At 45.0% G+C, this 26729-nt stretch overlaps 4 protein-coding genes across 5 annotated transcripts in view; 2 read left to right on the top strand and 2 right to left on the bottom strand.

The window, feature by feature from the left end:
- rab21 (RAB21, member RAS oncogene family) overlaps window positions 1–26729 on the top strand; it is a 90100-nt gene that overhangs the window by 10609 nt on the left and 52762 nt on the right. The window contains exon 7 of one of the 2 annotated variants that reach the window (XM_070991588.1): window positions 87–230. In XM_070991588.1, the coding sequence (XP_070847689.1) occupies window positions 87–226 (140 nt within the window). In that variant the 3' untranslated portion in view covers window positions 227–230. Of the gene's footprint in view, window positions 1–86; window positions 1780–26729 lie in introns of those variants that run through there. The other variant, XM_070991587.1, reaches the window with a different exon arrangement.
- On the bottom strand, window positions 2657–9049 carry LOC139350323 (tetraspanin-8-like). The gene is made up of 9 exons (XM_070991585.1): window positions 8639–9049; window positions 6568–6639; window positions 6357–6473; window positions 5972–6046; window positions 5345–5440; window positions 4858–4971; window positions 4741–4776; window positions 4555–4638; window positions 2657–4306 (listed from the first exon to the last, which is right to left on the bottom strand). The coding sequence occupies exons 1-9, from the start codon at window positions 8696–8698 to the stop codon at window positions 4166–4168; spliced, it is 795 nt and encodes a 264-aa protein (XP_070847686.1). The 5' UTR covers window positions 8699–9049; the 3' UTR covers window positions 2657–4165.
- LOC139350324 (tetraspanin-8-like) lies at window positions 12117–19872 on the bottom strand. Its single transcript, XM_070991586.1, has 10 exons — window positions 19542–19872; window positions 17545–17726; window positions 15924–16001; window positions 15723–15839; window positions 15241–15315; window positions 15009–15104; window positions 14470–14583; window positions 14059–14106; window positions 13720–13803; window positions 12117–12878 (listed from the first exon to the last, which is right to left on the bottom strand). The coding sequence occupies exons 2-10, from the start codon at window positions 17602–17604 to the stop codon at window positions 12765–12767; spliced, it is 786 nt and encodes a 261-aa protein (XP_070847687.1). The 5' UTR covers window positions 17605–17726; window positions 19542–19872; the 3' UTR covers window positions 12117–12764.
- ptprr (protein tyrosine phosphatase receptor type R) overlaps window positions 17742–26729 on the top strand; it is a 34388-nt gene continuing 25400 nt past the window's right edge. The window contains exons 1-3 of the mRNA XM_070991574.1: window positions 17742–17761; window positions 19512–19935; window positions 23665–23990. Of these exons, the coding sequence (XP_070847675.1) occupies window positions 19854–19935; window positions 23665–23990 (408 nt within the window). The 5' untranslated portion in view covers window positions 17742–17761; window positions 19512–19853. The remainder of the gene's footprint in view (window positions 17762–19511; window positions 19936–23664; window positions 23991–26729) is intronic.

Raw genomic sequence — 26729 nt, 5'->3', positions numbered from 1 at the left:
GTTTTCTCAAGTGTTCGAGGAACTCGTTTAAAGTTCCAGAGATCTGTGCTGCTGTTTGAAGGTTTGACGTCCGGCTCTGCTCTCAGGGATGATGGAGACGGCTCAGGCTGAGGAGAGGATGAAGGGCAACGGAGCCAGCCAATCAGCATCGAGTAGGCGAGGCGTACAGATCGTCGACGACGAACCACAAGCCACGCCCGCCGGAGGATGCTGCTCTTCTGGCTAACACACGCACACACGCACGCACACACACACACACACACACACACACACACACACACACACACACACACACACACACACACATTGTCAAGTATCTTGTCGGCTCTAAAATCCTAAAATAATCCCAGTTTTTGTTTTTGCTGTCTCTGCTGCTAAAGAGCAAATCATATTTAAAATGTTTTAATCATCGTTCCCTTCAAAATAAAAGCATCTTATGGTTAAAACGACTGTGCTTTCAACCATTTAAATTGGACTAAAATCACATTTTCAGCACTAGAATTGAATAAAAGTGAAAGCTGCCTGAAGGCCTTGAACGCACACGTGACGTGAAATGAGTCAGACTTCAGATTTATGTTGTCGTTTTTGGGTTGAATCTCTTGAGGGATAAAACACGTACAGACACACACTGTACAAACCTCCATGAATCACATTTACACACATTTTACACACAACATGTTTCCCGCTCCAGAGGCGGAGGAGAAGCAGGTGGTGAAACGGCTCCACCTGCTGGACGGGAGTCAGACTGCAGCACATTAAAGGGCAGGATCATGAAAATAAGACGCGTGAACTCAGCTGCTGTGAAATCCTTCAGAGTGTTTATCAGAAAGAACACCAAGAAGAAATAACAACGCGCAGGCGGAGCCGAGCTGCTTTTGATCCTGATCTTTGGTTTGTGACTTAAAACTTTATTAAAAAACATTACATTAACAATAAGGAGAGGATTAATGATCAGAACGAGTCTGTTTATTGTTTTATTAGCGTTTTATTTCTCCAAAACCTGAAGACGTGAATAAATACTGATGATTGAAAGGCAGCAAATCTTCAATCAACTAATCCATGAATCGTTAAACCTCCAGTCAATTCATCAAACGTCGTCAAATGACATTTAGAAACTTAAAACGAATTAACACAAACCTGAAACGTCTCAGTTATGATTGTCATCAGAACGACATTTGTAGATTCGTTTTCTTTTTTCAAAGATAGAAAAGAGAAAAGCAGCAGATCAACAGTTCAGACTGATCGACTGGTCGTTGTGCAGCTGCTCCTTCATCCTCCTCTTCCTCTACATTACACACACACGTGCACTCACACCTGGACAGAGAGATATTTCAGTGCATGTTTGATTTCTGTAAAAGGCTTCATTTGTTCTTCATTTAAAAGAAATGACAAATAAAAAGTGAGCAGCCGTTATTTAATAAGTTATATTCACGTGGCGGTGATGGAAGTCTGTACATGAACAAAGTTTTCTCTGTACTCTCTACTGTGTACTTTTACTGTTGTTTTCCTCTGGGCCTGTAGCTCCATTAATCTCTGCTTACTGAAAGAAAACTGCAGCGACGTCGTGCACAAGTCTGTGCAGGATGTTTGATCTGCCTTTGGGAAAAATCGACGCTGTTCTGTCCTGTTCATCCTGGAATAATGGAAAAAAAAGACTAAAATATGGTTGAAAAGGAAAAAAATCATCGCACTTTTTGGAAATGTCATTTTTTAAACTGCTAGTGTCAAAGTGTTTTTGTAAAGATAATAGAACAATTATAACGATTTACACAACGCACAGACGTGTCGCTCAGACTCTCCTTATTTCACCCTCACGTTCGCTCTGCTCTGCTGGGAAAGAATGGGAATATTCAGGAAACTTACAGCAACATCAAACTACATGTATTCAGTGAGAGTTCAGTGTTCTTTATCACCATGAACACACACACACACACACACACAGTTACACACTACAGCACACACGTTCATCCGCTGCTGAAAGTAGTCCCAACAAGCTCGGTTTCCTCCCGTTTGTCTGATAAAAACTACAGCGAGCAGCTGATTGGGAAAATGAACCTTTTTAAACATTAATATTTATAAGGTGTTTTTCAAGATTTAGTCGTCAGTAGGAACCAATGGAATTGAAGCTGAGAGCAAACAGGAAGTGAGACAGACAAAATGTTGTTGACAGTAAAAATATAGAACAGCAGCAGAATTCAAGTACATATTTGCTAATAACTTGATCAGGGATATAATTTTATCAGAAATGTTAACTCCATGTTTGAGGTCATCTAGAAAGTTGTTATTCCAGTTTGTCCACCAGAGAGCGCTGAAAATGTCTGATCTGTATGTGTGTGTGGACACATGAAGTCGAGCTAGCAGCGCTGTGAGGCTGCACATAGACTGAAATGCTAATGCTAGCATGCAGGTGTTGAGCAGGTATGCCGTTTACCTCAGTTTATCTCGACAGCTGCTAACGTTTGCTAAGCAGCAGTGAAGTGCAGCTGAGGCTGATGGGAATGTCTGCAGGTGTAAACATGTTGACCTGATGATGAAAAGTCAGAGGATACTGAGGTTCATCCCGAAGGGAGCACGAACACTGGCGCACATTTCAAATCAGCACAATCCTAATCTGACAATAATCCAACAGGCTGCCGAGTCGGAGACTTCGACGCAGTTTCTTTGAAGGTTTTTATTGGTGTAAGTCGTCGGTGATCTACAGTGTCAGCTCACAGAAGAAAGAATCAAACATGATACAAAAAAGAGATGAAAAATTGAAAGAATATTTCCCTTTTCTCCAGTTTCACAAACATTAACTGGCTTATTCGTCTTATAAAGTGACTTCCTCCAAGCATCCAGGTCTTCTCTATTTTCACACATAATTATAAAAAATAATCTTAACTCGACTGAACCGCTCAGCCTCTGTACAACAGCACATGCTTTTAATTTTGCCCCAAAAGCTTTGTCAACAGTTTTCAAAATAAAAGCCTTAACTTTCTGTAGTTTAACAGGTTTCCTTCGTCATGCTGGTTAACAGGGAAATGTGGATTATGAAGCGTCTTTCTAGGACAAGCATACAGTGCCATGATTAATATTGTAGACATGAGATGAGACTAACAGGAAAGAAAAGACCCTCTGAGACATTCTCCAACAAAAAGTACAGGATATATGTGTGTACCATTTAGAAAAATAAAGTAACTGAGGCGAGAGTGACTCCCCCACAAACGTACCACCGGTGGATTAACGTCTTATCGGCCGTCCAGGTTTGGGGACAAAACGCTCTGAAGCTTTTAAATGAAAGGACAAATATTGCAGTTTCTGTCAGTGCTTCTGTTTTTGGCACTTACGGTTTGTCGTCTCACTATAAGGCCATCTGCTGAACCAAAGGAGAATCAGGAGGGACTGCTGCTTTGAAAAGAGGCTTTCTCTCTTTTCTTTGCACTGTGTAACAAGCAGAAAGTGCAACGACCTTCAGGACAGCGCAGCCAAAAACAAAGTGAAGCTCTTCTGAGGTTTGAGAGGAATGAAACAGGCCAGACAGGAAGTGGCTGAAGGTTTTTCCCACCAACATGAGAAGATGATGTTTGCTGAGAGCTTCCGCACAAAAAACTTTGGCATTAGTGCCAAGAAGTAAAAAACCGTGAATTTAGAGATAAAAATCATTTTTGATTCACTTCCTTCAAAGGAAGAAAAGTCTGAATTGGGAGTAAATTTTGTCACTTTCTCCTTTTGTCGTGTTGAACAGAATAAATTTAGCTTTTCGCGTTCTCGCTGTGACGTCTGATGGAGAACGAGCTGAAGTATCACGTGATCAGAAAAAAACCTTCGCAGACACAATCCTCTCTGTTGAATGAAAGCAAGCAGATTCTGACAAATATATATCAATAAGCCCCGCCCCCACAACACCGACCAATCAGCTTCACTGTCAAACTAATTCAAATGAGTGACGCTGCGGATCTTTTCAAGGCTGCTTCGCATTAGAAAATGAAACCCAGTGGTGTCTCCATCCCGTCTCCATGGAGACGACAGTCAGGACTCTCACAGTGACGTAAAGGCACTTTGGACACTCTGTCCTCTAACTGCATAAATCACCTCAAATTCAAGAATTAACAAGAAACAACATAAACAACCTGGCGTCCTGAACCTGTACATGAAGCTAACAGAGCACAGGCGGCTTGTCGCTCCTCTAGTACTGTGGAGGGTTGTGCAGCTCCTGGTATTTGGGAGGAGGCGTGGTGAAGATGGCGGGGACAGACAGCAGGACGGTGGGTCTGTTGGGGTAACGCATCTGGTGGATCATGATGGAGGACAGAACCATTCCCAGCAGCTGGAGGTCAAAACAGGAAGTAAAGTTAAAGTGTCCTGTGAGACAGTTTTTCAAATCAAAACCTGCTCAGTGCACAAGAGTCAGCTGGCAGCAAACAAGCTAACAGATTAGCATGCTGGCCCCTTCAGGCGATCATGTGACCTTTGTTTTGCAGGGCGTGGCGTTTCCTGTATGTTGGAGCAGCAGGCTGGGCGTGATCGAGCATCGGGTCTGACGGAAATGTTAAAGTAAGCGTTGTTAAAACTCACCGCCAGAACAGCCAGCGTGAAGACGACTCCGATCATGATGTCAGCGACCAACAGGACGTAGTAGATGATGATGTCGAAGCAGGTCTGAAGACGGAGAAGAGAAAAGGTCCAGGTATTAGTTCTTCTGGCTTTTAGATACATGTGCTCAATCTGCTCCAGTCACATCCAACTTTGGGCTCCACTCACCTTGATGTAGACGGTCTTCTTGGGCTGCATGAGACGCTGTAGGAGAAGAAGACGGTCAGCGTGTTTTTGAAGCCGCTTACTTTCCGAAGACGAAGCGTTGGTGTGTTCTGAACTCACCCTGTAGGCCACGGACTGACACCTGCCCTCCATCTCCTCCTCCTGGCTGCACAGACAGGAGTCAGGGATGTTCTGCTCCCAGTCCTCATAGCTGAACAGCCCACAGCAGTGCAGCTAAACACCACAGAAGAAGAGGAGGAGGAAGTAAACAGGAGTGTGATCATTCACAGGAAGAGGAAGAAGAAGAAGTGTGTGAGTGCAGTGTTTTTTGAGAAGACAACCTGGACTGAGGGACATGATGGACATGTCTCTCGTGTTGACAGAAATGAGATCTGTCTTCTATAATGAGACGTGTCATTTCTTGTCTGTGTTCATTGTGTTTCGAGCAGAGCGCAGACAGGAAGCTGCTTTGCATCGTTTCCACTGATCTGATCTGAGTTCACACCCAGAACGCGTTGGACACGACTGCTTCTGCATTTCCACACCGATGACACCCTGTATGAAGAGTGTGTGCGTGTGTGTGTGTGCGTGTGTGTGTGTGTCTTACCTGTGTCTGCAGGTTTTCAGCCATTTTCTGCACCTCGCCTGAAGCTTTGTCCAGAGGCAGCAACTCACGGAACTTGTCCTCCAACACTCCCTCCAGCTACACACACACACACACACACACACACACACACACACACACACACACACACACACACACACACACACACACACACACACACACACACACACACACACACACACACACACACACACACACACACACACACACACACACCCCATCGTCATCGTCATCGTCGTATCAAACATGGACTATCAGCAGGTGAACGCTCTTCACTTCCTGCTGCAGGCCTTTTAAAGTTTCCATCCTCTGATTTGAGGAGGGCCTCGGTGGGTGCGACACGCTCCCAGCGCTCTGAGCAGAAGCTGGCCTCCGCTGAGGACAGCGAGGTCGTCTCATCCCGACCGCCGTGACCTCCGCTCACACAAAGCCTCTGCTCAGCCCGATCAACGCGGCTGAAATCTGAACGACCACAACGACCGGAGGACGATTTATTATGTTGGCTGAGCGTCGATGTGTGTGTTCAAGTCGAAAGAGAACCTGAACTCAACCCAAATCTGGTCAATCTGATCTCCTGCAGAAGCAGCAGCAGAGCGTCAGCCTGGTTACCTGGGGACGCGTGATGGCGGCGGGGATTCCAGCTCGAAGCATCAGCAGACTTCCAATCACCATGCAGACCAGGAACTGTTGAAGGACACAGATACAGACAGACAGACACAGTTTCACGACGGCGGCCAGAAATTCACAAGTTGCATCACCGTGTTTCAGGAAAAGTGAAGTGATCAGAAAACTCAGACTCCACGAAGAAAAACGAAAACTGAGTTGGGACAGTGTGTGTGCGTGTGTGTGTGTGTGGGGGGGGGGGGGGGGGGGGGGGTTGTCTTTAGGTTTGGTTCTGTCCTCAGAGACGTCACACATGACCTAAATGTGGAAAGCCCCCCCGCCATCTTTCACCATCCCGTGCTTCCCCTCAGCCAATGATCTTTGTACTCACCACGATCAGACACACTTTGCTCTCCTTGTGGGCGCCATAGGCTCCCAGGATGGCGATCGCCATGGTGACAGAGCCCACGATGTAGAGGACGATGAGGCCGGTGGTCCGACCCTCCAGCTGCAGGCACAGTGATTGACAGGTTCATATTTTTAGCTTTTGTTTCTTTATCTTTCTGCTGCCAAACGGTCAAGTTTAAACAGTTTGTTCTCACGTTGTCTCCTCCATTATGGTTTGTGAGGGCCTGCGACAGCAGAGCGAGCGCGATGATGATTCCACCGACGATCTGAAACCAAACACAGACCTTCATCACATCCACAAACTAAAACACGGGCAAAAGCACACAGGAAGCAGGAAGCAGGAAGCAGGAAGCAGGAAGCGAATATTCAGTCAACTGAATATTTGGGCCTTTATCAGACAAAAACATCTTTTCATCCAGGAAATAATCTGCAGATTGCTGGATCATGAAAACACTCTTCAGCTGCAGCGGCTGTGACACACACAGAAAGCTTTCATTTCACATGTGGAGATTTTTGAGACGTTAGTGGAGGTGGTCTTCAGTTCAGGCCGCCTCCACCATGAAACTCTCAGCTTCTCTGCGCTGAGTTCAGAAGATTTAAGTTTGCTCTTGTTTCCATCTCTATGATTTACACGTGCAACACTGAGTCTGTATCAGACTCTATGACAGCAGCCATCAGGGACGCACTGACACAGAAACAGCATCAGCATCAGCACCGTAATGGAAACTAATCCAACAGAAGCACGTCTGATCACACGTTACAGCAGCCAGGCGTGAACGTTAATGCTCAGCAGCCGAGCAGGCGGAGGAGCTGCGACGCCAGCAGTCTGAGATATTTAAGATAAGTCACAGATAAGTCATGATAACAAAAGTAGAACAGACTGACCTCAAAGTGACAACTGTGCTCAGAGGCAGCGTGTGCGTGTGTGTGTGTGTGCGTGTGTGTGTGTGTGTGCGTGTGCGTGTGTGTGTGTGTGTGTGTGCGTGCGTGTGTGTGTGTGCCTAATTTCATGGAGTTATTGTAGTACACAGATGTAAGTACTTGTACTTGGTCTGAAAGAATAAGTGCGGTTGGTGCATCCTGACCAGACGCGAATTATTAAGCTGAATTATTTCTGTTCAGGGTGCGTTCAGGAGACACAGCACAGCTCGGTTTTTCAGACGTTTACAGCAGAAACGCAGAGCTAGCTGCTAAGATAAGCGCAGTGACGGTGGCCAGCGAGGGTCAATCTAACAACTAATATCTAATAACTGGATTCATCTCATGAGCAATTAGATGAAATACTGTGAAAATCATCGATCCTGCTTTTGATTTCATTCATGGGAAAAAGGCCCAAACTGAAGGTTTGAGTGGGAAACTGAACAGCTGCACATCATTAAAGTAATTGTTGTTTAGCCTTCAGACTGAGTGGAAACCAGCAGGAGGAAAAACCAACAAGACTGAGATAAAAGAAGAAAGGAGGAAACCCATCTGCAACTACTTTCAGCGTCTTTTCAGGCACTTTTTCCTTGTCTGACATCATAATCCCTTATATAACTACGCCTGCTGGACAGAAGAGGACATTTGAGGACACCACCTTGGACAAACCCAACACTAAAACCTGTTTTCCACAGAAAATACCACGACAAAGATGGAAAAAGTGAGAATGCGAAGAGAGGTAAACTTAGAAAAAACATACAAAAAACAGAAAAATGACTGAAGTAAATAACAACCAGGTAGCTTCAAACACTCACTTAAAAGGTAGAAAAGGGAAAAATAAGCGAATGACAGGCTGGAAATGTCAGAAAAACAGTCCCATAGAGCTAATCCTCAGATAACATTTCAGCATTTAAGCTCAACTTGTTTTTCAAGTCGCCGGAGAAGAAGACGATGATGACTGCGCACATTTATTCACCCACACATTTCAAATGAAGCGGATAACAAGAAAAACACACAACGCTTCACCATAAGTCATAAACTCTGAATCACGTCTTTTTAGACTCACACGAAGCTTATTTTAACTTTTGATCGCTTTGCTTTAATGTTCTGGGCTCCTGTTGAAGGTGAATATAAATTAGCATTCAAACGTTGCTGTTGATCTCATTTAACCCTTTTGCTGAATAACCCGCCGTTTTAAATGCACGCGAATCATTAAAATGACGCTAAATCCAGAAATGAGCTCCTCAGCCAGAGAGGCCGACGTCCACTACGCACTTTTTATTCCACAGGGATCCCGGAGCGGAACTACCGCCGCCATGTTGGACGGCTTTTAACGCGCTGACTCACCGCGAAGAAGATGTTGAAGATGGTGAAGGTGCGTTTGAGGCAGGTGTTGACCTGAGCCATGTTTGAAGATGAAAATACACCACAAATACCGAAACGTCTCTCAGCTCCGTGAAGACTCGGCCGCGGCGGAGGACAGTGAGGAGTGACCGGGCGGGTCCGCTGGCTTTAGGTGATAGGGGCAGCCCGACGGCCGAGGGCGGGGCTTCCAGTAAACTGCAGGCAGGAGGCGCCGCTGGGATGTCCGATATGGAGACTTCCGTTGGCTTCTGGAGCAAAAGAAAGGAAGAGTCGGAGGGAGGGAGAGAAAGGCTTGATTCCGGGAAGAGAAGTGGAAAATCCCCATTGTGCTGACGGTGTGTGGAGCTGAAAGCGTGTCAGGTCTCTGCAGCCGGGCGGGCGGTTTGGGACCGCACAGACGGGCGGAGTTATGTCCGAACATGTATACCCGGAACAAGGCCAGATCCCGGAAAGGACTGTCCTGCGTCTCCTCAGAAAACTGTTGATAAAATGTCACCAGCAGAGACGGAACAAGTACATCCAGTATAAATTACTACATTCAAAGGGAAACAGAGAAGATACTTTTACTCCACTACATTTATTTAAGTATTAAGTATAAAGACGGCGAGGTACTTGTACTTCAATGGAGTAATTCTGACACTTTGAACTTCTTTTCATTTCAGAGGGAAATACTGTGGCCTTCTTTTTACTTCAGTACATTTGTTTGACAGCTGCATACTCAGATCAATAATCCAATGACATCATGAGTACTTTTGGTGTTTTACAGTAGATTTAAATACTTTTAAGAGTATTTCTTCACTGACTGGTATTGCTTCTTCACTTCGGATGTAAAGTCTCAGTCATGGTCGTGGTTTTCCACAGAGGCCTGAATCTGTGACATCTGGACTCAGTTAAAGAAACTTGAAAACGTGAGTGTCCACTGTCCTCAGGAGTGTCCCTTGTCTTCCAGGTGGAGCCTTGGCCCGAGGAGCTGGTCGTCCTCTGTTGACTCCTGTGCTGGAGTCGCCCGACAGCGTGTTCTCCTCTCTGGACTGCAGACAGCAGATTCCTTTTGTGGTGTTTTGGATGTTTGGTCTTTCAGGTGGAACAGTTTAAAGACACGCCGGGCTCGTCTGGAATGACCGTGTCCCTGCCTCTGTTCTCGTCTTCGTCGCCTGCAGGCTTGGTGTTCTTCCTGGATCTTGTGGCTGTTGGACTGGCTCTGGTCCTCGGTGTTTCGGGGCTGTGGGGAGTCCTCACTGATGCTGCAGGGTCAGGGTGGAGGTTTCCTGTCCTCTTCAGTCCTAAAAGGCTGAGCTGCCGTCCCTGCCGTCCTCTGAGGTGAACGGACTGTCCACACATTTCAGATTAAATGTTTCTGAAAAATATAAATATAGTTTGAAGATATGATCCATTTTTCTATGTTAAACTGCATAATCACACAAAAAGTAGATCCACTCCGACAACAGGGAAATATACACTGACACATCAGTAATAGAACATAGAACAGGATACTGTACTGCAGTATTTTAGAGTGCAGTATTGTACTTTTACTTTATTAAAGAAACCAGCAGATTTCTGTTTCAGTGTTTATTTGTTTGTCAGCTGAAGTTACAGACGAAGATTTTCCACACGAGACGTCGTCAGCCTCTAAGACTGAGTGTGTGTGTGTGCGTGTGTGTGTGTGTGTGTGTGTGTGTGTGTGTGTGTGTGTGTGTGTGTGTGTGTGTGTGTGTGTGTGTGTGTGTGTGTGTGTGTGTGTGTGTGTGTGTGTGTGTGTGTCACCAGGGTGCAGCATCACCTGCTTTTTATCACTTTAGTTTGTAACTGTCATTTTCTGCTGACGCCATCTTTCTGTGTAGTTTTGTCACAATGCAGAGCTTCTTGTCGGCACTGATGGAAAGTAACTAAGTACAGTTACTCAAGTACTGCACTTGAGCTACTTAATTTTGATGCTTCCTTTGTACTTTTAGCCCTCGCGGCGGCTGAAGGCCACAGCTGCTCCTGCTCTCGCAGCAGATAAACGAAACTTTTGTGAGCGGAGTGTGTTTGATGAAGAGTTAACGTTCAGGTCAGCAAAGATCAAACGCTGAGCTGGAGGCCTGAGCACATGCACACAAAAACACACTTTTCTAAGATGGATGAATTTTGATGTTGGAATAACCATCAGAGTTTTAACAGGCTCAAGCTTTGCATCTGACGTCACCACTTCAGTCTGTAAACAGACTCACTTTTGGATTTGTGGTGAAATGAATCCTCAAAATGACACCAGCCTCCAGGAAGTCCAGTAAAATCATTCCCGAGCTCAGAAAGCTGCCGAACTCTTTCAGAACACACGTACACCTTCTGCTCGTCTGCGTCCTCTTCTTAAATCTTCTTTTTCCTCCCATATATTCTGCATGCACGGACAGATTATGACACTGAAACCATCTCAGATGTCGCCGTGGTTGAATGTTGAGGCTGGTTTGACCTGTCACCTTTTCTGAATTCATCCATTAATGTCTGTCTGTCTTCTCTTGCTTTGGCTGGCAGTGCAGCTTGAAGGCAGAGGTGGAACTGGACATTTTGCCTTTCTTGTCCCGGGCCTGTGCAGTGAGTGCATGAGGGCAGGTAGACCGGCAGGTAGACCGGCAGGTAGACTGTCCAGTCACTTCATGTGGGCAGAGTGAGATGTGTGGACAGGCCTGTAACGGGCCTTTTGTTGGTCACAGCATTTGATTTGAAGAGAAGTTCAACAACCTGCTGATGAACATCCATCACAGCTTGTGCAGTTTTTTCTCTGGCGTATATTTTCTTCGGCCGTGCAGTTGAACAAACACTCTTTATTATCCACGCTGGCGACAGTACTTTTAGAATCCGTACTTAATGTACTTATACACAGTTGATTTTGTATCCTGCATCTTCTAATACTTTGCTGCTGTAACAGCTTCATTTCCCCGGCGTGGGATCAATAATCTTATCTTAAAAAGTGCTTCTTAATTTCACGCTTTGCTTCCATTTTCGGTGCCTGATAAATTTCAAACTTCCTGATTCTAAAATGATCAAACTGTAACAGGAAGGATGAAGAGATACGAGGAGATGAAGAGCAGCAGTGAGATGGTGGAGAAACAGCAAAGCGGGGGGGCGGGGGGGGGTCCTGTTAAGTCTCATCTGAAGGTAAACGCCGATCCAAATACCACAGCGGTCCTGTGGAAACCCACTAACTGCAGCTCGTCCTGTGCTCCTGGAGATACGAGCTTTTCGGATGCGTCCTGGTGTTGTGACTCACCGCAGAGGAATGCGATTAACTCGAGCTTTGTGCTTCATTTAAAGGAGACGAGTCCTGCTGGTCCTTTGAGTGGCTCGTTGGTGCTGTTACCGTTGAAATGAGCCGAGCTTTGAGATGAACAGCTTCAGAAGCCGTCACCTGTCTGACAGAGGAGTCGGGACGGGGCCACATTTATGTTTCCATGTTTTCTGGCCTGCAGAAATACTCAGTGAACACAGGACATTCATCACCTGAGGCTCCCAAAGTTTATTTTAGCCTCTTGAAACGTCCGAAATAAACGTATGTTCTTCTTTCCTGAACTCATCCAGGTCGCCCTCCACGTGACACCTCTCAGTCCAATCATCGAACGGTTCAGTCCTATCCACGGCTCAGGTGGGAACACCCACCTGTCGGCCTGTTTGGGTGTGCGCAGGAAGCTGAACTCTAAACCAAAATCAGGGTATCAGAAGCACAAAGACACAAAGAGCTGATGGTGCGTTCAGGAACACCTGCAGACACGTTCTGTTCAGAATATCCTGGTTTAATTTTGAAGCCAGTCGCAAGCGAACTGCAGCACAATAACATCACTGTGGTGCTTTGATGTTCTTCAAATACAATCTATAGATCCATTCAGCCTCTTACAACACTCACAGTCTGTACATCTTGTTTATTTCACCCAAACTGAATCAATACTTTAACCAATGATCAGCAGATTGATCCAGAATGAAGAGGATCATGAGTAAAATCCTGCTTTGACATGAATGCAGGAGTCACAATAATCTACTGAGATGAGACAGAACAGGGGAGGCACCGCCATGAGAGGAGCGCAGAGGAGCATTTTGAGCCTTTTTTTCGTGGTGTTTCTTCTGAAAGTGATGTCTGTCACTCTGGCAGGTTGTACAGCTGCTGGTAGGCCGGCGGCGGTTCGACGAGCATCGCTGGCGGCGCGTTGAACATCTGGTAGATGGTCAGCGAGGATAGCAGGAAGCCGAGCAGCTGCAGACAAACACACTGAGCTCAGTTTGAGGAACGCACTGGCAGGTTTCACACACTGGTGCTCGTCCTGGACTGAAGGTGGAACTGACATCCAGCCTCTCATCAAAACAAAAACATCGACACATTCAGTTAGATATTTTAGAATTTTAAAATGGATAGTTTGGATTATTGAAAGTCACAACATTTTCCATTGTTTTACCTCACTGTCACAATGACTGCTCTCCAAATTCATGCTCCATACCAGACTCCATTGACAAAAGCAGTCATTTTACCTCAGAAGATGTGAGCTGCTGGCTGACCGCTGCCTCCATCAGTTAGTTACTTTGTGTTATTGTGTGACTTTGGTGGATAGTAACCAATCCTTTAAAACACCGAAGTCACACAATAACACCAAGAACCTAAACGATGGAGGAAGTGGTCGGCCAGCAACTCCCATCTTCTGTGAGGTAAAATGACTGTTTTTGTCATTGGAGTCTGGTACGGACTGTGACTTCAGAGAGTGGTAATAATATAAAGTGACAGCGAGGTAAAGCAATGGAAATATTCTCACTTTAACACTGGTACTCCTGCTGCTCCTGCCCCTCCAGACTGGGGGCACGCTGGCCGACTGTGGATAATCATCTCATAAAACCCTGCTTTAAATAACCCCTTTAATATTTTTATGTTACTGTTGGCTGCTCCCTGGTTCAGAGAAAAGATTATTCCACATTATGTTTGTCTCATTTGTTCAGATTAAGCTTCAGCACTGGGGCTAATAGTGTACTCTGTCATGAGAGGAAAGGTCAGGGGTCATCAGAATCAGCCTCTGAGGCATGCTGATGTGCAGAAACTTTGAACTCACTGCCAGAGCAAACAGAGTGAAGACGACTCCCAGCGTGATGTTAGCTTTGGTTTTAACAGAGTCCATGATGAGGAGGAAGCAGCTCTGAGGATGGGAGGAGAGAGAAGCCTGTTAAAGGGTCACTTCACCCAAATCACAGAGAAACACAGCTCTGCCGCCTCCTGCTGGTGTCTACTCTGTATTCATTCTGACAGAAAGACGTCCTGTCCCTCTGACGTCCACAGCAGAGAAAAGAGAAGCTGTGAGGCGTTGTTAGCATTAGCACAAGCTCTCATTGCTTCACACACATTATAACACGATGCTAACGTCACAGTGATTCACTGATGAAAGTCCACAAACCTGCCTGAAGACAGACTTCTTCTGCCAGAAAAGGTTCAGCAGGAAGTTCTGCAGGAGGAAACAGAAACTCAGGAGTCTGTTTGTGTTCACGTGTTTCTGTCTTTGTGAGGACTTCTTTAGTTTTAGACCCTGAAACGAAGCTGTCACTTCTTCTGAGATGAAGACTTAATGGAGAAGAAATGTTTCTTAAAGGCTTCCTGAGTTTACGTTCTACATTTTAAATCTCATCTCAAAACCTCTCTCGTCACAGGAGTGTGATTGATTCCTTGAGCCGTTCTTAATCTTTATAAGAATTCTTGTCAAAGGTGCTGCAAAAACAAAGTTTTAACACTCTTGTGTGTTAAAGCGTCTCATTGTGTTCATGGTGTGTTTTCGTCTCTGAAATACTTCAGATGTGTGTTCTGAACTCACCCTGTAGGCCACGGCCTGACACCTGCCCTCCATCTCCTCCTCCTGGCTGCACAGACAGGAGTCAGGGATGTTCTGCTCCCAGTCCTCATAGCTGAACAGCCCACAGCAGTGCAGCTAAACACCACAGAAGAAGAAGAGCTAGTGCCCCCTGCAGGCTGCAGTGTTCACTACACCACGCAGAACGACGAGCTGACGGCTCTGAACCCTCAGTGAACCCACAATCAACCAGTTGCTGCGTCACACTCAGAATAAACAGGTATTTAGAAAAATCATTGAAGCTGATGAGGAAAAACATTTCATCTATTGACTGTTTTCAGGTGAGTTTATGTCAGAGAGGATCAGATCAGGTGATCACGTCATGTTTTCTTGATGTTTTACACAGAATCAAGGATGTAGTGGAGTAAAAGTATTGAATTGCATAAAATGGAAATACCCATTTACTCTGTGTGTGTGTGTGTGTGTGTGTGTGTGTGTGTGTGTGTGTGTGTGTGTGTGTCTGTGTGTCTGTGTGTGTCTGTGTGTGTGTGTGCGCGTCTCACTGATGTCTGCAGGGCTTCAGCCTGATTCTTGATGTCGTCTGAAGTTTGATCCAGAGGAAGAAACGAACGCCACCTTTCCTCCATCAGAGTCTCCAACTACAAACACGCCACAGACGAAAAGTGAGACCGAGGAGCTGCAGCTGATGACAATTTAAGTGAGTTCACCTTTTGTTTAATCAGATTAAATCAGTTGATCAGTGCATATCAGTCTCGAGCCTTGATCAGCTCTTACCTCGGGCCGGGCGGTGGCGGCAGGGACTCCGGCTCGCAGCATCAGCAGAGTTCCAACGACCATACACACCAGAAACTGCAGAAGAAGAGAAATCCAACAACCGACAGCAGCAGAGACTGAACCCATGCGGACAGGTCAGGTTTTCAAAAAATGACATTTAAAACCAAAACAAGTGCGCCCTCTTCAGGCAGACAGCAGGAACTACAGGAGCAGCTACAGGAGCAGCCGAGGAAAAAACTTTTCAGGCTGAACAAACAAACAAACAAACAAACAGACAAACAACAAACACACACAACAAACAAACTGAACAAACAGGTTTACAACAAGTCAGATACAGACCAAATGCGTAGTCACTGCGCTCTGCTGTTGTTGGGCGGTGTGGTGCAGTCGCAGCTCGATGTGAGAAAATGTTTGGAACTGGCCCTTTAACTGCACATAAGTCACCTGAGCTGCTCCAGGTGTGCTGTGGTGTTTCTGCTCACCGCTGTCAGAGCCACCAGGTTCTCCTTATGGGCCCCATAGGCTCCCAGGATGGCGATCAACATGGTAACAGAGCCACCGACGTAGAGGACGATGTGACTGGTTGTCTGAACCTCAAACTGAATGACAGAGAGTTGATTGGCCGGTCAGTGCTGCGTAACAGACGTGTGTGTGCCTCCAGTGTCTGTCTGTTTCTGTCTTACTTCTTTTCCTCCATGTTGGTCATCCAGCGATGGAGACAGCAGAGCCAAGGAGACGACAATGACGAGTCCACCCACAATCTGAAACACGAGAGGACAGCAGGGACGTGAATCAACTACAAGGACCACAAAGTAAATCAGAGAGATGGAAAAGAAGGAAAGGATCAAATAAGCAGTCAATGAGAGGACGCGGCTGAAAATCGTCCCAAACAAGTGCTCTGCTTCCTCCTGTTTGTTAAACTGGATTTAATTATATTTACGTATGTGCATATGTTTATGCATGAGAGCATGTACATGTATGAATACGTATATGAATCTTTTTTTAATCATGTAGGCTACTTTGAACGGTATTCGTATGAAACGGTGCCTAAAGCTGAAGTTACTAATAATGTTGTTTTTGGCGGCCTGTTTTAATTTTAGTCTGAGTCTTTGTGTCAAGCTGTCGTTTTAGTTTTTATTAGTTTTAGTCATGTTCAGACTCTTTTTAGTCTAGTCAAGTTTCAGTCGACTAAAAGTCTGAGCATTTTAGTCTTATTTTAGTCAGAATTATCTGGGACTATTTTCGTCTAATTTTAGTCAATGAAAATTGTATTTTAGTCTCTTTTTAGTAATGCAGTTCTATTTAACCCAGTCAATATAGTATCTAGTAGAAACCAAAGTTTTCTTTTAGTCAAACCCATTTCACAATTCCAACAAGGCTGTCTTATTATTATTATTATTATTATTATTATTATTATTATTATTATTATTATTATATCGTTATCTTATAGACGCTCTGATTTGAATTCACAACATATTTATTTTACCAACCAAAGCCGGCTGGCCGGCCGTCGGTCCCGCTCTCTGTGTCGGTTGTCTGTCGTTAACGTTAACCGACCGCAGCTGCATCTAAATAATGCCGCGAATGGGAACTGCTGCCGTGACGTCACCTGCGACTGCGCAGTGCGACCTGACGCAGCCCCTGAAGTGAGACAGGAAACAGAAATACTGCAAAATAATAACAACAACGCGACTAAACGAGACGAAATAACGTTAGAATATTTCGTCTCGTTTCGTTTTAGTCAACGAAAATGAAGAGACATTTTAGTAGAGTTTTTATTTTGTAAGCCACATTTAGTCTCGTTTTTATTCGTCAACGATATTGCATTATATTTAATTGTACTTATCGGCACATGACCAGCATTTACGTTGCGTCTCGTCTCGTTTTCGTCACGTGATAAAGGTTCGTAGACGACGATATTTCGTCATAATTTTGGTTGAGGAAAGCAACTATAGTTACTAATTGAATTGATTAGTTTTAGTTTAAATTTTGTTGAGTTTCACTTTACAGTGAAGCTGCTCAGATCAGTCACACGGCAGCTCTGCTGACTCCTTTATTACTTTGTTTATCAAACCGTTTACAATCAGTTTGACTCAGAGAAAGTGACATGACTGGTCAAAATGTCTTAATCAATCATCAATAACGCTTCTGAGTCCTGACTCATCGATGCAGTTCATCCATTCCACCAGCAGAGGTCACTCACTTCCTGTGTGTTTGGCTGCAGATCCTCATGTGTCATCATCTGGCACAGCCTCTCTGGGTGATAAACAAAGCCTTTTTCTGCTTTCAAATCCAGGTACTCACCACAAAGAAGATGTTGAAGCTGATGAAGAGACGTCTGAGACAGAGGCTGACCTGAGGCATGCTGCTGCTCGAAGCAGGGACACATCACACTGCACAGCGGTCCTCTGAGGCGACTGCTGCTTGGAGGAGGCGCTGAAAGTGAAATGAGGAGTCAGGGAGAGCCAAAGGATGGGCAGGGCTTCCTGTAAAGGATGGGAGGTGGTGGAAGCTCCTTAAGGTTTCGATACTGACACGCTTCCAACAAGCATTTAAATAGATGTCACCTTTGAACCTTCAAATATCAGCAGTTCACCCCAAACATCAGGGTTTACTCCTCCTTAGCCTGAGCCAGACCACTTTTTAGAAGCTTTCTGGTGATTGACCATTTAAAACAAACCAGTATCGACTATTGATCCATCGACTAAAGTGCGATTTTCCACGTTTTACCTGAATAACCTTTAGACGCCTAAAAGAGGTAAAAGGCTCCTTTAATTTGCAACAAGCCCACCGCCCTTACACTGTAACCCTCTGGGAGGTCCTGACCCTCAGACTGGGAACCAGCGCGCCAGATCACTTCAGTGGACCACTGCTGGTTTTTGGTGCATCCAGGTGTGCAAATGTAAATGTCACCTGCTGGTTTCAAGAACTTGGATTCAGGCGTGCATCCTGACATTGGTCATGTAGAGGATAAATGACTTCACTGATGATCAGATGGAGCTGATGGATCAATCAGTGGTGCACACAGCCAGAAAACGGGAGTTCATCCTCAGCTGCTGCAGATGGTTTAGAAAAGACAAAGACAACAGACACCTGCTGCTAAAGTAGAGATGAAAATCTCAATTATGAGCTGAAAGAGGTCAGCTTCAGCCGACAGTGCATCTTGGTTATTTAAGTGTGTTTAAAATGCAAAAATGACACTTAACTATATAAATATTCACTTTTTACGTTATACAGTTGACACATGTTAATATTTATGCTGTATTTCCATTGTGTTAGCAGAGTGGACAGAACATAAAACTTTAGCGGAACAGTTATACAACATAATTGGTATTTTAGCATAAATTAGCCATCTGTGGTGGCCAGTTCACGAGTTAAACCTGATACAAACAAGCTAATTTTAATGTACCTATTTAGATAGACCTGCTAGCTTTGTGGTCATAGTGGCAGCCATTTTGTCACCAGTAAACTTTGACCTTTGTAGATAATTAGAGGGGAGATTTCACAGCTGCCAGAAACCCTGTTTAACTTCAACTCATAATTATTACTGGCCTGGTGAATATTTTTTGTTCCATTTGGCTGTTTGGAATTACAGTTTGTATGTATTTTTACTCAGAGGGCATACGACATGACGCAGCATTAGCATGTTCATCGAGTGACATGCTAATTGTTAGCATGCTAATGTTATCTTATTAATCTTAGAGCCGTGACCACTTGGGAAACACGTCTGTAAACTGACATGACGTTAGCATGTTAGCATATAGATAATGTGGTGACGCAGAGGCTAACGACAAATAAGATAATGCAGCACCGTTTCAGGTGAATGAACGTTAGTTTGTCATGAACTAGACATTTTGACTGGTTGGTGGCGCTATACAGAATCTGGGGAATCAACTAAAGTATTGTTTGAATTCGCACATTTCATGGCAGTCAGTCAGTAGTTCACACAGTATTTCACCTAACTACACCCGGACCAAAGTAACGTTAGCACAGTGACCGACAGACCAACTGACTTCAGTAACGCCGCTAACAGCAAGACTAAAAACATGAAAATAATCTAAAACTTAATAAATGTTTCATACAGAGCAACGTAGAAACGCAGTCAACCACGATAATTGCTGCCAAAGTAAATCACACACCAAAAATATTTTAATTAATGTTTATATCAATTAAAAGCGTCAGTAGTGATCATGTTAAGGATTAACGTTAGCTAATCCTCCTCTCCACTCCTCCCCTTCCTCCCTCTCGCTCTCCCTCCTCATCGTCACCAGCCTCCACCTGAGCCCCGGCTCGACACGCACCCCTCCTTCGTCTCTGGATCTCAGATGGGAAACACCTCTGCCTCTCCTGGAGCTGCTGCGGATCGCCTCTGCAGAGCGGCTGTTCCACTTCCAGCCAGGCCGCTGTAGGACACCGAAGGGCGGATCTGTCGCCGCGGGGGGCCGGTGTTGGAGCGGGTCTCTGGAGCTCTGGCAGCGTGTCCTTCCTCATGCCGCGGAGCCACGGATAGATGTGCGGAAATACACACCGTGTGTTTTCCCTGATGCATTATTTCAGCACCGAGGGAAGCTGCGGGGGCCGTTTTCGTTCAGTTTGAGCTGCAGAAAGGAAGGATGAGCCTCAGAGGAGGAAGAGGGGCATTTCTCACCATGTTTCTCGTCTTGTGTCTAATATGGACACAGCTGCTGATCACAGGTAAGCGTCTGTTTTCTGTGTGTTGACTCAGCCCAGAGACAGTGCCGTGACATGGCTTTAATCGATGGATTAGCCTGTTGTTTTGATAATGAATTGATCCTGTCCGTCATTCACTCTGGAAAAATACCTACAATGATGATAACGGCTCTTCAAATGGGAACATTTTGCGTGGGAACAAACTGAATAACTGCTGCACCTTTAACAATTACAAATTAATCGTCAAACATTTAGTTTGTTGCAGGCCTGTTTTTATTTTTTGCAAGATTTGTGCATTAAAATCCTCTCAACAGAAGCTCAGAGAATAACAATATGGTAGTCGTGGTAATTTGTCATTAAAGGAAAAACAAGAGGCAATCCTAAGCTTAAAGCTTTCACATGAATATTACTGGAATATTCTCATATTAATACATTATATTTTGTCTTAAAATATGCTGAATCTGCTCCATATTGTTCATGTATGACCCAAGGATGATACTGTGCTGGAATTTACCATAAAATATCTTAAGATTGATCACTTTACATTATTGATTCACTAATCATTCATTTTTTCCAAGTTGTCATTTGGTGTAAACTCCAAATTTCAGTTCTTAGAGGTCCAACAGGTCCAAACGGCCAAATGATTCAGAAACAGACAAAAACAATGAATCTTCACAGTGAAGACGCTGAGACCAGACAGTGAGGGTTATTATGATGATGCTTCTGCTTCTGCTTACTCTATACTAGATTTGAAGTGATTGTGTCTGGATGGACATCTGAGAGTTTAAGGCCAAGATTTTTACAGTTAACAGGAAATATTTGACTCTTTACCCTTAAATCAGCTCCTTCCTGGTGTCAGCCGATCTGAAATATACTGTCTCCAACGTCAGGCTGGTTTCCTGTGTGAACTCCACCCGACTGAGCTCTCTCAAAGCTGGATGCAACAATGTGAATACAAAAAAAGGTTGAGCTCCATTTTCAGGGTTATTTTTCCATTTTTTTAAAGCGAGTAGAATTGGAGACAGACGGACGTTTGTTCGCTTGTATGATTGATTGATGAGTCCTGGCCTGCTGCACTCATTAGTGGGAGTTGTTGCTCGCTCAGCTCCTCCAGGCTCCTCCACTTTACCCAAATTAAGATTTCCTGGCTCCAGAAAGGCAAGCCGTAAACCACAACTCATTAGCTGCTTTCAGGAGTTTGTGAGTGATGTTACAGACAGTCCGTTTGTGCTCATCTGGAGTCCGGTCAGCTTTTAGAACATTTTGTTGAGCCAAAATAAAAAGCAGCGCTATTTTTATTTATTTGTTTTTTGGGTAGTGCTTTTTGAGACATCGGGAATCGAGGGATCAAACGTTCGTGTAACACCAGACAAAGACGCGATCATGCATCAAACATTTCGCAGGTTGCTGGCTCTGTGCCTGGTTAGACCTAAACAAAGATGGCGGTGACACAAATCGTCCCACTTCCTGAAACTGGTTGAAAATCAACTTTATTAAACACCAGATGCACCCAAGAGTCCAACAAACCACTTGTTTCTCTCCTGCTTCTGATTTCAGTACCTCAGTTTGTGGTTTCTGATACAGATTATTGATCAGATACTGGTTCATCCTCTTCCCATGTTTAAACTCTGTCTCCCACATGGATCAGGACTCATGGGACTCATGGGACTCATGGGACTCATGGGACTCATGTTTATGTACAGAAGGGTCACATGAGGCTGAGGATTGTAGTAAAACTCAAACTGAGTCAGCAGTCATAATGTGCTCGTGTGATTCCACAGATCGGCAGTGGTGGAAAGTAACTAAGTACAGTTCCCGTACTGAGATGTACTTTAACTTTTGTTCTTAAGCACAGTTTTTAGAGACTTAACTTGAGTGTTTTATGCTACGTTATACTTCCACCACTGCAGTTCTACATTACATTCAAGTTACTTTATAAATATAGATCAATGATACAACATGTAATCAACTAATAAATATATGATGGATAATTATATTGTAAGATACGTGTAAACTTGAGTTGTCCTGGGATGATTCCCAAGCTGCTCAGCTGTATGTAAAATAATTCAGATTAGCTTCGTATTTAGCAGCAGCAACAATAAAGTGATGAGCATATTAAAGGTACAACGTGAGAGATATTAAGTAGTTTAAAACCTTAGATTTTAAAATGTGTGTGTTTGAGTGTGTGTATGTGTGTGTGTTGGGGGGGTGCATCTCCCCACAGCGTTACTGGGTCAGCCCTCTCTAACTCCACCTGCGATTGGCTGACAGGTCCAACAAGAGGCGAAGCAGGGCCGAGTCTTCCATCCAATCAGAGCACGACTCAGCTTAGCATCTTGCATAGCAACCAGGACGCTGTAGCTAGGGAGAAAAGAAGCCTGAGAGCGAGGAGCTGTGTCAGAGGACGCTTCCACTGCTGTTTCCTACTCACTTTAATCAGCAGAGCTAAATATTATGCAGACATTTCTTCTCTGAACTGGCTTTAAAGTCATTCACAGCCAACCAGAAAAACCCTGTTTCAAGAACAGGAAGCTCGCAGGAGTCAGACTTACTAACACAACAGATTTATGGCACAGATGCAGACAGCCTGGTCGACGGGAGTCGGAGTCAGGAGTCAGAACAAACAGTCGATGCTAACAGAGTGTGTCTGCTCAGACTGTGGAGGTGTGACTGGAGCTGCAGGACACACCTGAGCTCTGCATCACGCTGCACCTGCAGATAGACTTTACTGGACCCCGAGAAACACCTGCTGCATCCTCAGGTATCCAGTCACAATGCAGCAAATTCTGTGATGGTGACTCATCATGGTACTTTCACTGCAGTGTTTTTTACTGGAGCTAACAGCGTGGCTCTAGAGATGGAAATGTCTGACGTAGGTCTTCACTCATTGCTAAATCATAGCTACATATTATTATTGATTACTGAAAAGGGAAAATTAGCCTTTTATCCACCTGCACGCCCATGTTGACTGCAGCCAGCAAACACAGGAAATGAAGAGGACTGGACTGTGGTCCAGCCGCTGAAGGTTCTGCTCTGTGTCCTTTAAATAGACTGGCCCCTCTCAGTGTGAACGTGGAGCCGGACGCTGCTGCCGCTTCGCTCTGTCCGCTTATTTTTCTCCCAGAATAAATAAAGAGCCAGAGTGAATTATGCAGTGTCATGTTCATCACGGCTGGGAGAGTTCAGCGTTCGGGGGTTTCCTCTCCGCCTGCCGTAGACTGATGAAAGCCTCCATCCTGAACAAAGATGCTGTGACAGCAGAACAGAGACGGGCAGGTGGGATCTCCTCATCTCTCATCTCTTACTCTGCTGTCTCTGTGGGAGTGCTGCTGGAGGACTCCATATTTAGAAGATCAGAAGAATGAGCACATCTCTCTCCTCATCCTCAAGTCTTAGAAGTCAAGTGTGAAATGATGGCTTGTTAAATCCCTCCATGGTGTGCAAGCCAGTGTCTTTTTTCATTGCATTTGAAAAACAAAAGTGTGAGAAATCAACTCGACAGTGCATTTGTTTGCATTGATGATCAGCAGTGATGAAGACACTGTCGCCTTTATCAGTGGAAAATGTGTACGTGCTGTGCAAGAAGGCAAAGCCTGCAGCAGCGTTAACCAGCTGGGCCGCAGCACAGCCAAAGACTAATTGTCTCATTTGGGAGAACTTGGTTGCACAAAGAATTGTTAAAAAAAAAACAAAAAAACATGAAAACGTTTGTCCTCCATCTTCATCTCACCTCACTTCATCTTCTTTCCTCAGAATCGACTTCTGGTGATCGTGAGCTGCGTGCCGTCCCTTCTCGTCGCTCCAGTCGTCTCCCTCCACCTCTTCACCCCCAGCACGATGTCGACGATGCCTTAGACCCCCACCACCTCCACCTCCGCCATCATCATCATCATCATCATCATCACCACCGCCACCGTCAGCACCCTACCAGGTTAGCCAAAGTGATGCCCGCCGCCCTCTTGGAGTCTCGGTTTCGTGACGAGCCGGGCGGTCAGCGAACCCTCAACCTGCTGGCACGGCCGCATCACGAGGTGCAGCCGGAGCATGCTGTGGTGTCTGCACGGCATCTGGTTACCGTGGTGAGTAATCTGCTCCCTGATTGGCTGAGAAAGTCTTCAGAGATCACCTGTCTGAGCTTCGGTAAACATCTGTTGGGTCGTGGCTGTCGTGTCTCGTGCTCGTTATCTTCAGTTTATTTCAAATGCACCAGAAATATGAAACACATTGCTTCCTGTCCAGTAGGACAGAGACGTTTAGAGTGAGACGTCGTTTTTTTCTCCCCTAATTTTGAGGAGACAGTCGATGTCGTCTGGTGATTAATATCGAGGTTTTGAGCTTTAAGATTTAAGGAGGAACAGCTAAATGTGTTAGTAGTGTTGTTCTTTGTGCGGTTAGTGTGATGTGGGAGGATGAAGGAGTCTTCTGAAGGACATTTAGCGTGTGTCCCCAGTGGTCTGTGTCCTCTGAATGATCTCTCCGTTTGGACGTGTGGTTTTGTGACAAACCTGCAGCTGGCAGGCTGACAAAGAGACGTGCTCCAGGATTAGGGAGGGCTGTAAAACACAGAATGTGCTTCACTCCTGTAGAAATGTTTAAATGGCCCATTAATCTCCAGGGTGGTCCACGCCGGTGCACTGCGCTCCGTACTGCGTCCTCTGTCCCAGTCGAAATGTTCGCTTGAATCTGAGAGCCTCAGTTTGACAACCAGCTGAACTCCGGCGGCTGAAAGCTGCAGATTAGAAGTTTCTGGAAGCTGGTGTGAGTAAGCAGTCCTGCACTCCCACTGAGACTCGCTGATGGGATGGTTTCATAAGGAAGGCTCATCCTCCCCCCACAGAGGTCACAGGCGACTAATACTGAGGAGGTCAGAGGTCGCAGCAAACAGACAGTAAGTGAATGACGGATGAGGAGCTGCAGACGCTGCTGTGGTGCTGCAGGAGAGATGCTGCGCTCTCTGTTGCCATGGAAACACAAATCATGAGTGTGTGTGTGAGACCCACTTACCTGCACAATGGGCGGTTGCATAACTCTTAGATAAACAGCAGCGACCTTCAGAGTGGCATTGAGACACAGACAGACAAAGACACAGTGCGTTCAGCTTGATAATGAGAGACAGGTAAAAATGGACGGGTGAGACGAAGCTGCAGTCAGACTGGAGGATAAATATGGATGCTGACTGTTAGTGGTGGATGGAAAAAATCGATTCACTGAAGAATCACGAGTCGATTCACAAAAGGCAAAAATGGATTTTTCTGCTAACTTTGATTAATAATGTTGATGGAATGACTCGCCTGTGTGAGCACAGTGCAGCAGCAGTGAAGGAACGTGACCACAGGACGTCCTTTACATTCACTGTCTCAATAATTAGCTTTTGAAGACAAACTTGAAGTATTTTGTGAATACTTAGTACTCCATCACCAACAGGCTGATGTGACATCAGCTGACCACGAGAGAGGCTGCTCTTCACTGCTGGACCCAACAACAACAACAACAACAACAACAACAACAACTCTGATTTTTACTCCAGAGCACACACACCGGCCCCTGTTTTTACGAAATCATTGAACCAGTGATTTTGGTCACGATGTCTCTGCAGACACGAAAACGACATAAATGTATCATCAATTATTCTGTCGACTAATCTTTCAGAAATGACAGAAAAGAGAGAAAGATCCTGTTATGATGTAATGTTTACATGCTAAACATTACACCTGCCAAACATCAGCATGTTAACATCAGCATGTTAGCATCAGCATGTTTAGTGTTGCTCACAGAGCTGCTAGCATGGCTGTAGACTGGTTTTCAATCATTACTTAAAAGTAATGAGTCAAATTCACATATTTTACATCCTGTCTTGAAAGCTTGCTTTATTTTATATTTGTGCTAAACTGCACATTTTGTCTTGTACTGAACAGGAAGTGGAATCAGTGTGTGTGGGATTTGGACTCTGAGTCAACACTGATTCACTTCGGTTTGAAATGTATTTCCAGGAGAAATTCAGCAGATTGTTAATGTAAGTGAATATCTGCATGTCTCAGCTGTGAAGTCTCACTGCCATCGCTCCCACAAAACAGTCAGAGGTGTTGTCACCACAGATGCATTGTGGGAGGGAAGGCAATCTGGAGAAACCTCCGGTGGAAACCAAAAGACAGACGTGAATGCTGGGAGTTTACAGACGTTACCTGGCTGTTTGTTTCTGGTTCAGTCTTCACAGCAGTCACAGTCCAGGGGTCCTTGCAGTGGGATATAGGTCACCCTGCACAGTGCCTGATAAATAAAACGCTCAATCCACACACGGCCACTTGCTAAGAGAGAGATGAAAAATGAATCTGAAATCTAAATTTGTACTTTAGCAGATGAAATATTCATGTTCAGGTTACCTGGTCCTGCACTGGCAGTTTTGGACCAGTAACATATAAAACTGTTCTTTTAAGAGCAAATGATTAAAAAGTGAATTTCCTGTGTGATGAGACGTGTGAAGGAGCAGGTGATGAAGCAGCTAGCTGGAGAGGATCTGTGGATGCTTGTTGCGTTGTCAGGGTTCAGCGTGTTGGACATAATTGATGGCAGCAGACAGTAAAACGCTGCTTGGCCCTTTAAAAACGCTCAGATGGAGCACGTAAAGCCTGAAATATAACCTCAGTGCAGAGCAGTTAGCGGCGAGCAGACCAACACGATGCTGCTGTGAGCGGCCAGATTCATCACGCCACGATCGAAGGGGCACTCGGACGCAGACTGAGACATCCACCTGTGACAGATCATATACACAATTAAATCGGGTTAATTAATTACGCAGTATGTAATCAATTAGATAATTT

This window comes from Chaetodon trifascialis, chromosome 22 (genome assembly GCF_039877785.1).
Source record: "Chaetodon trifascialis isolate fChaTrf1 chromosome 22, fChaTrf1.hap1, whole genome shotgun sequence".
Taxonomy (NCBI): domain Eukaryota; kingdom Metazoa; phylum Chordata; class Actinopteri; order Chaetodontiformes; family Chaetodontidae; genus Chaetodon; species Chaetodon trifascialis.
Note: the sequence above shows the minus strand (reverse complement) of the source record. Positions and strands in the feature narration are given on the sequence as shown.

Bases quoted from the DNA above. Each gene is read 5' to 3' on its own strand.
- LOC139350323 (XM_070991585.1), bottom strand. From the start codon at position 8,698: ATGGCTCAGGTCAACACCTGCCTCAAACGCACCTTCACCATCTTCAAC. The intron at 6,640-8,638 runs GTGAGTCAGCGC...GTTTGGTTTCAG, and splicing joins TCTTCAACATCTTCTTCGCG to ATCGTCGGTGGAATCATCAT. The intron at 6,047-6,356 runs GTGAGTACAAAG...GTCCTTCAACAG, and splicing joins GCAAAGTGTGTCTGATCGTG to TTCCTGGTCTGCATGGTGAT.
- LOC139350324 (XM_070991586.1), bottom strand. From the start codon at position 17,604: ATGCCTCAGGTCAGCCTCTGTCTCAGACGTCTCTTCATCAGCTTCAAC. The intron at 15,840-15,923 runs GTAAGACAGAAA...TCTGTCATTCAG, and splicing joins ACCAACATGGAGGAAAAGAA to TTTGAGGTTCAGACAACCAG. The intron at 12,879-13,719 runs GTGAGTTCAAAG...GTTTGTCTGCAG, and splicing joins TCACTCTGTTTGCTCTGGCA to CTGCTCGGCTTCCTGCTATC.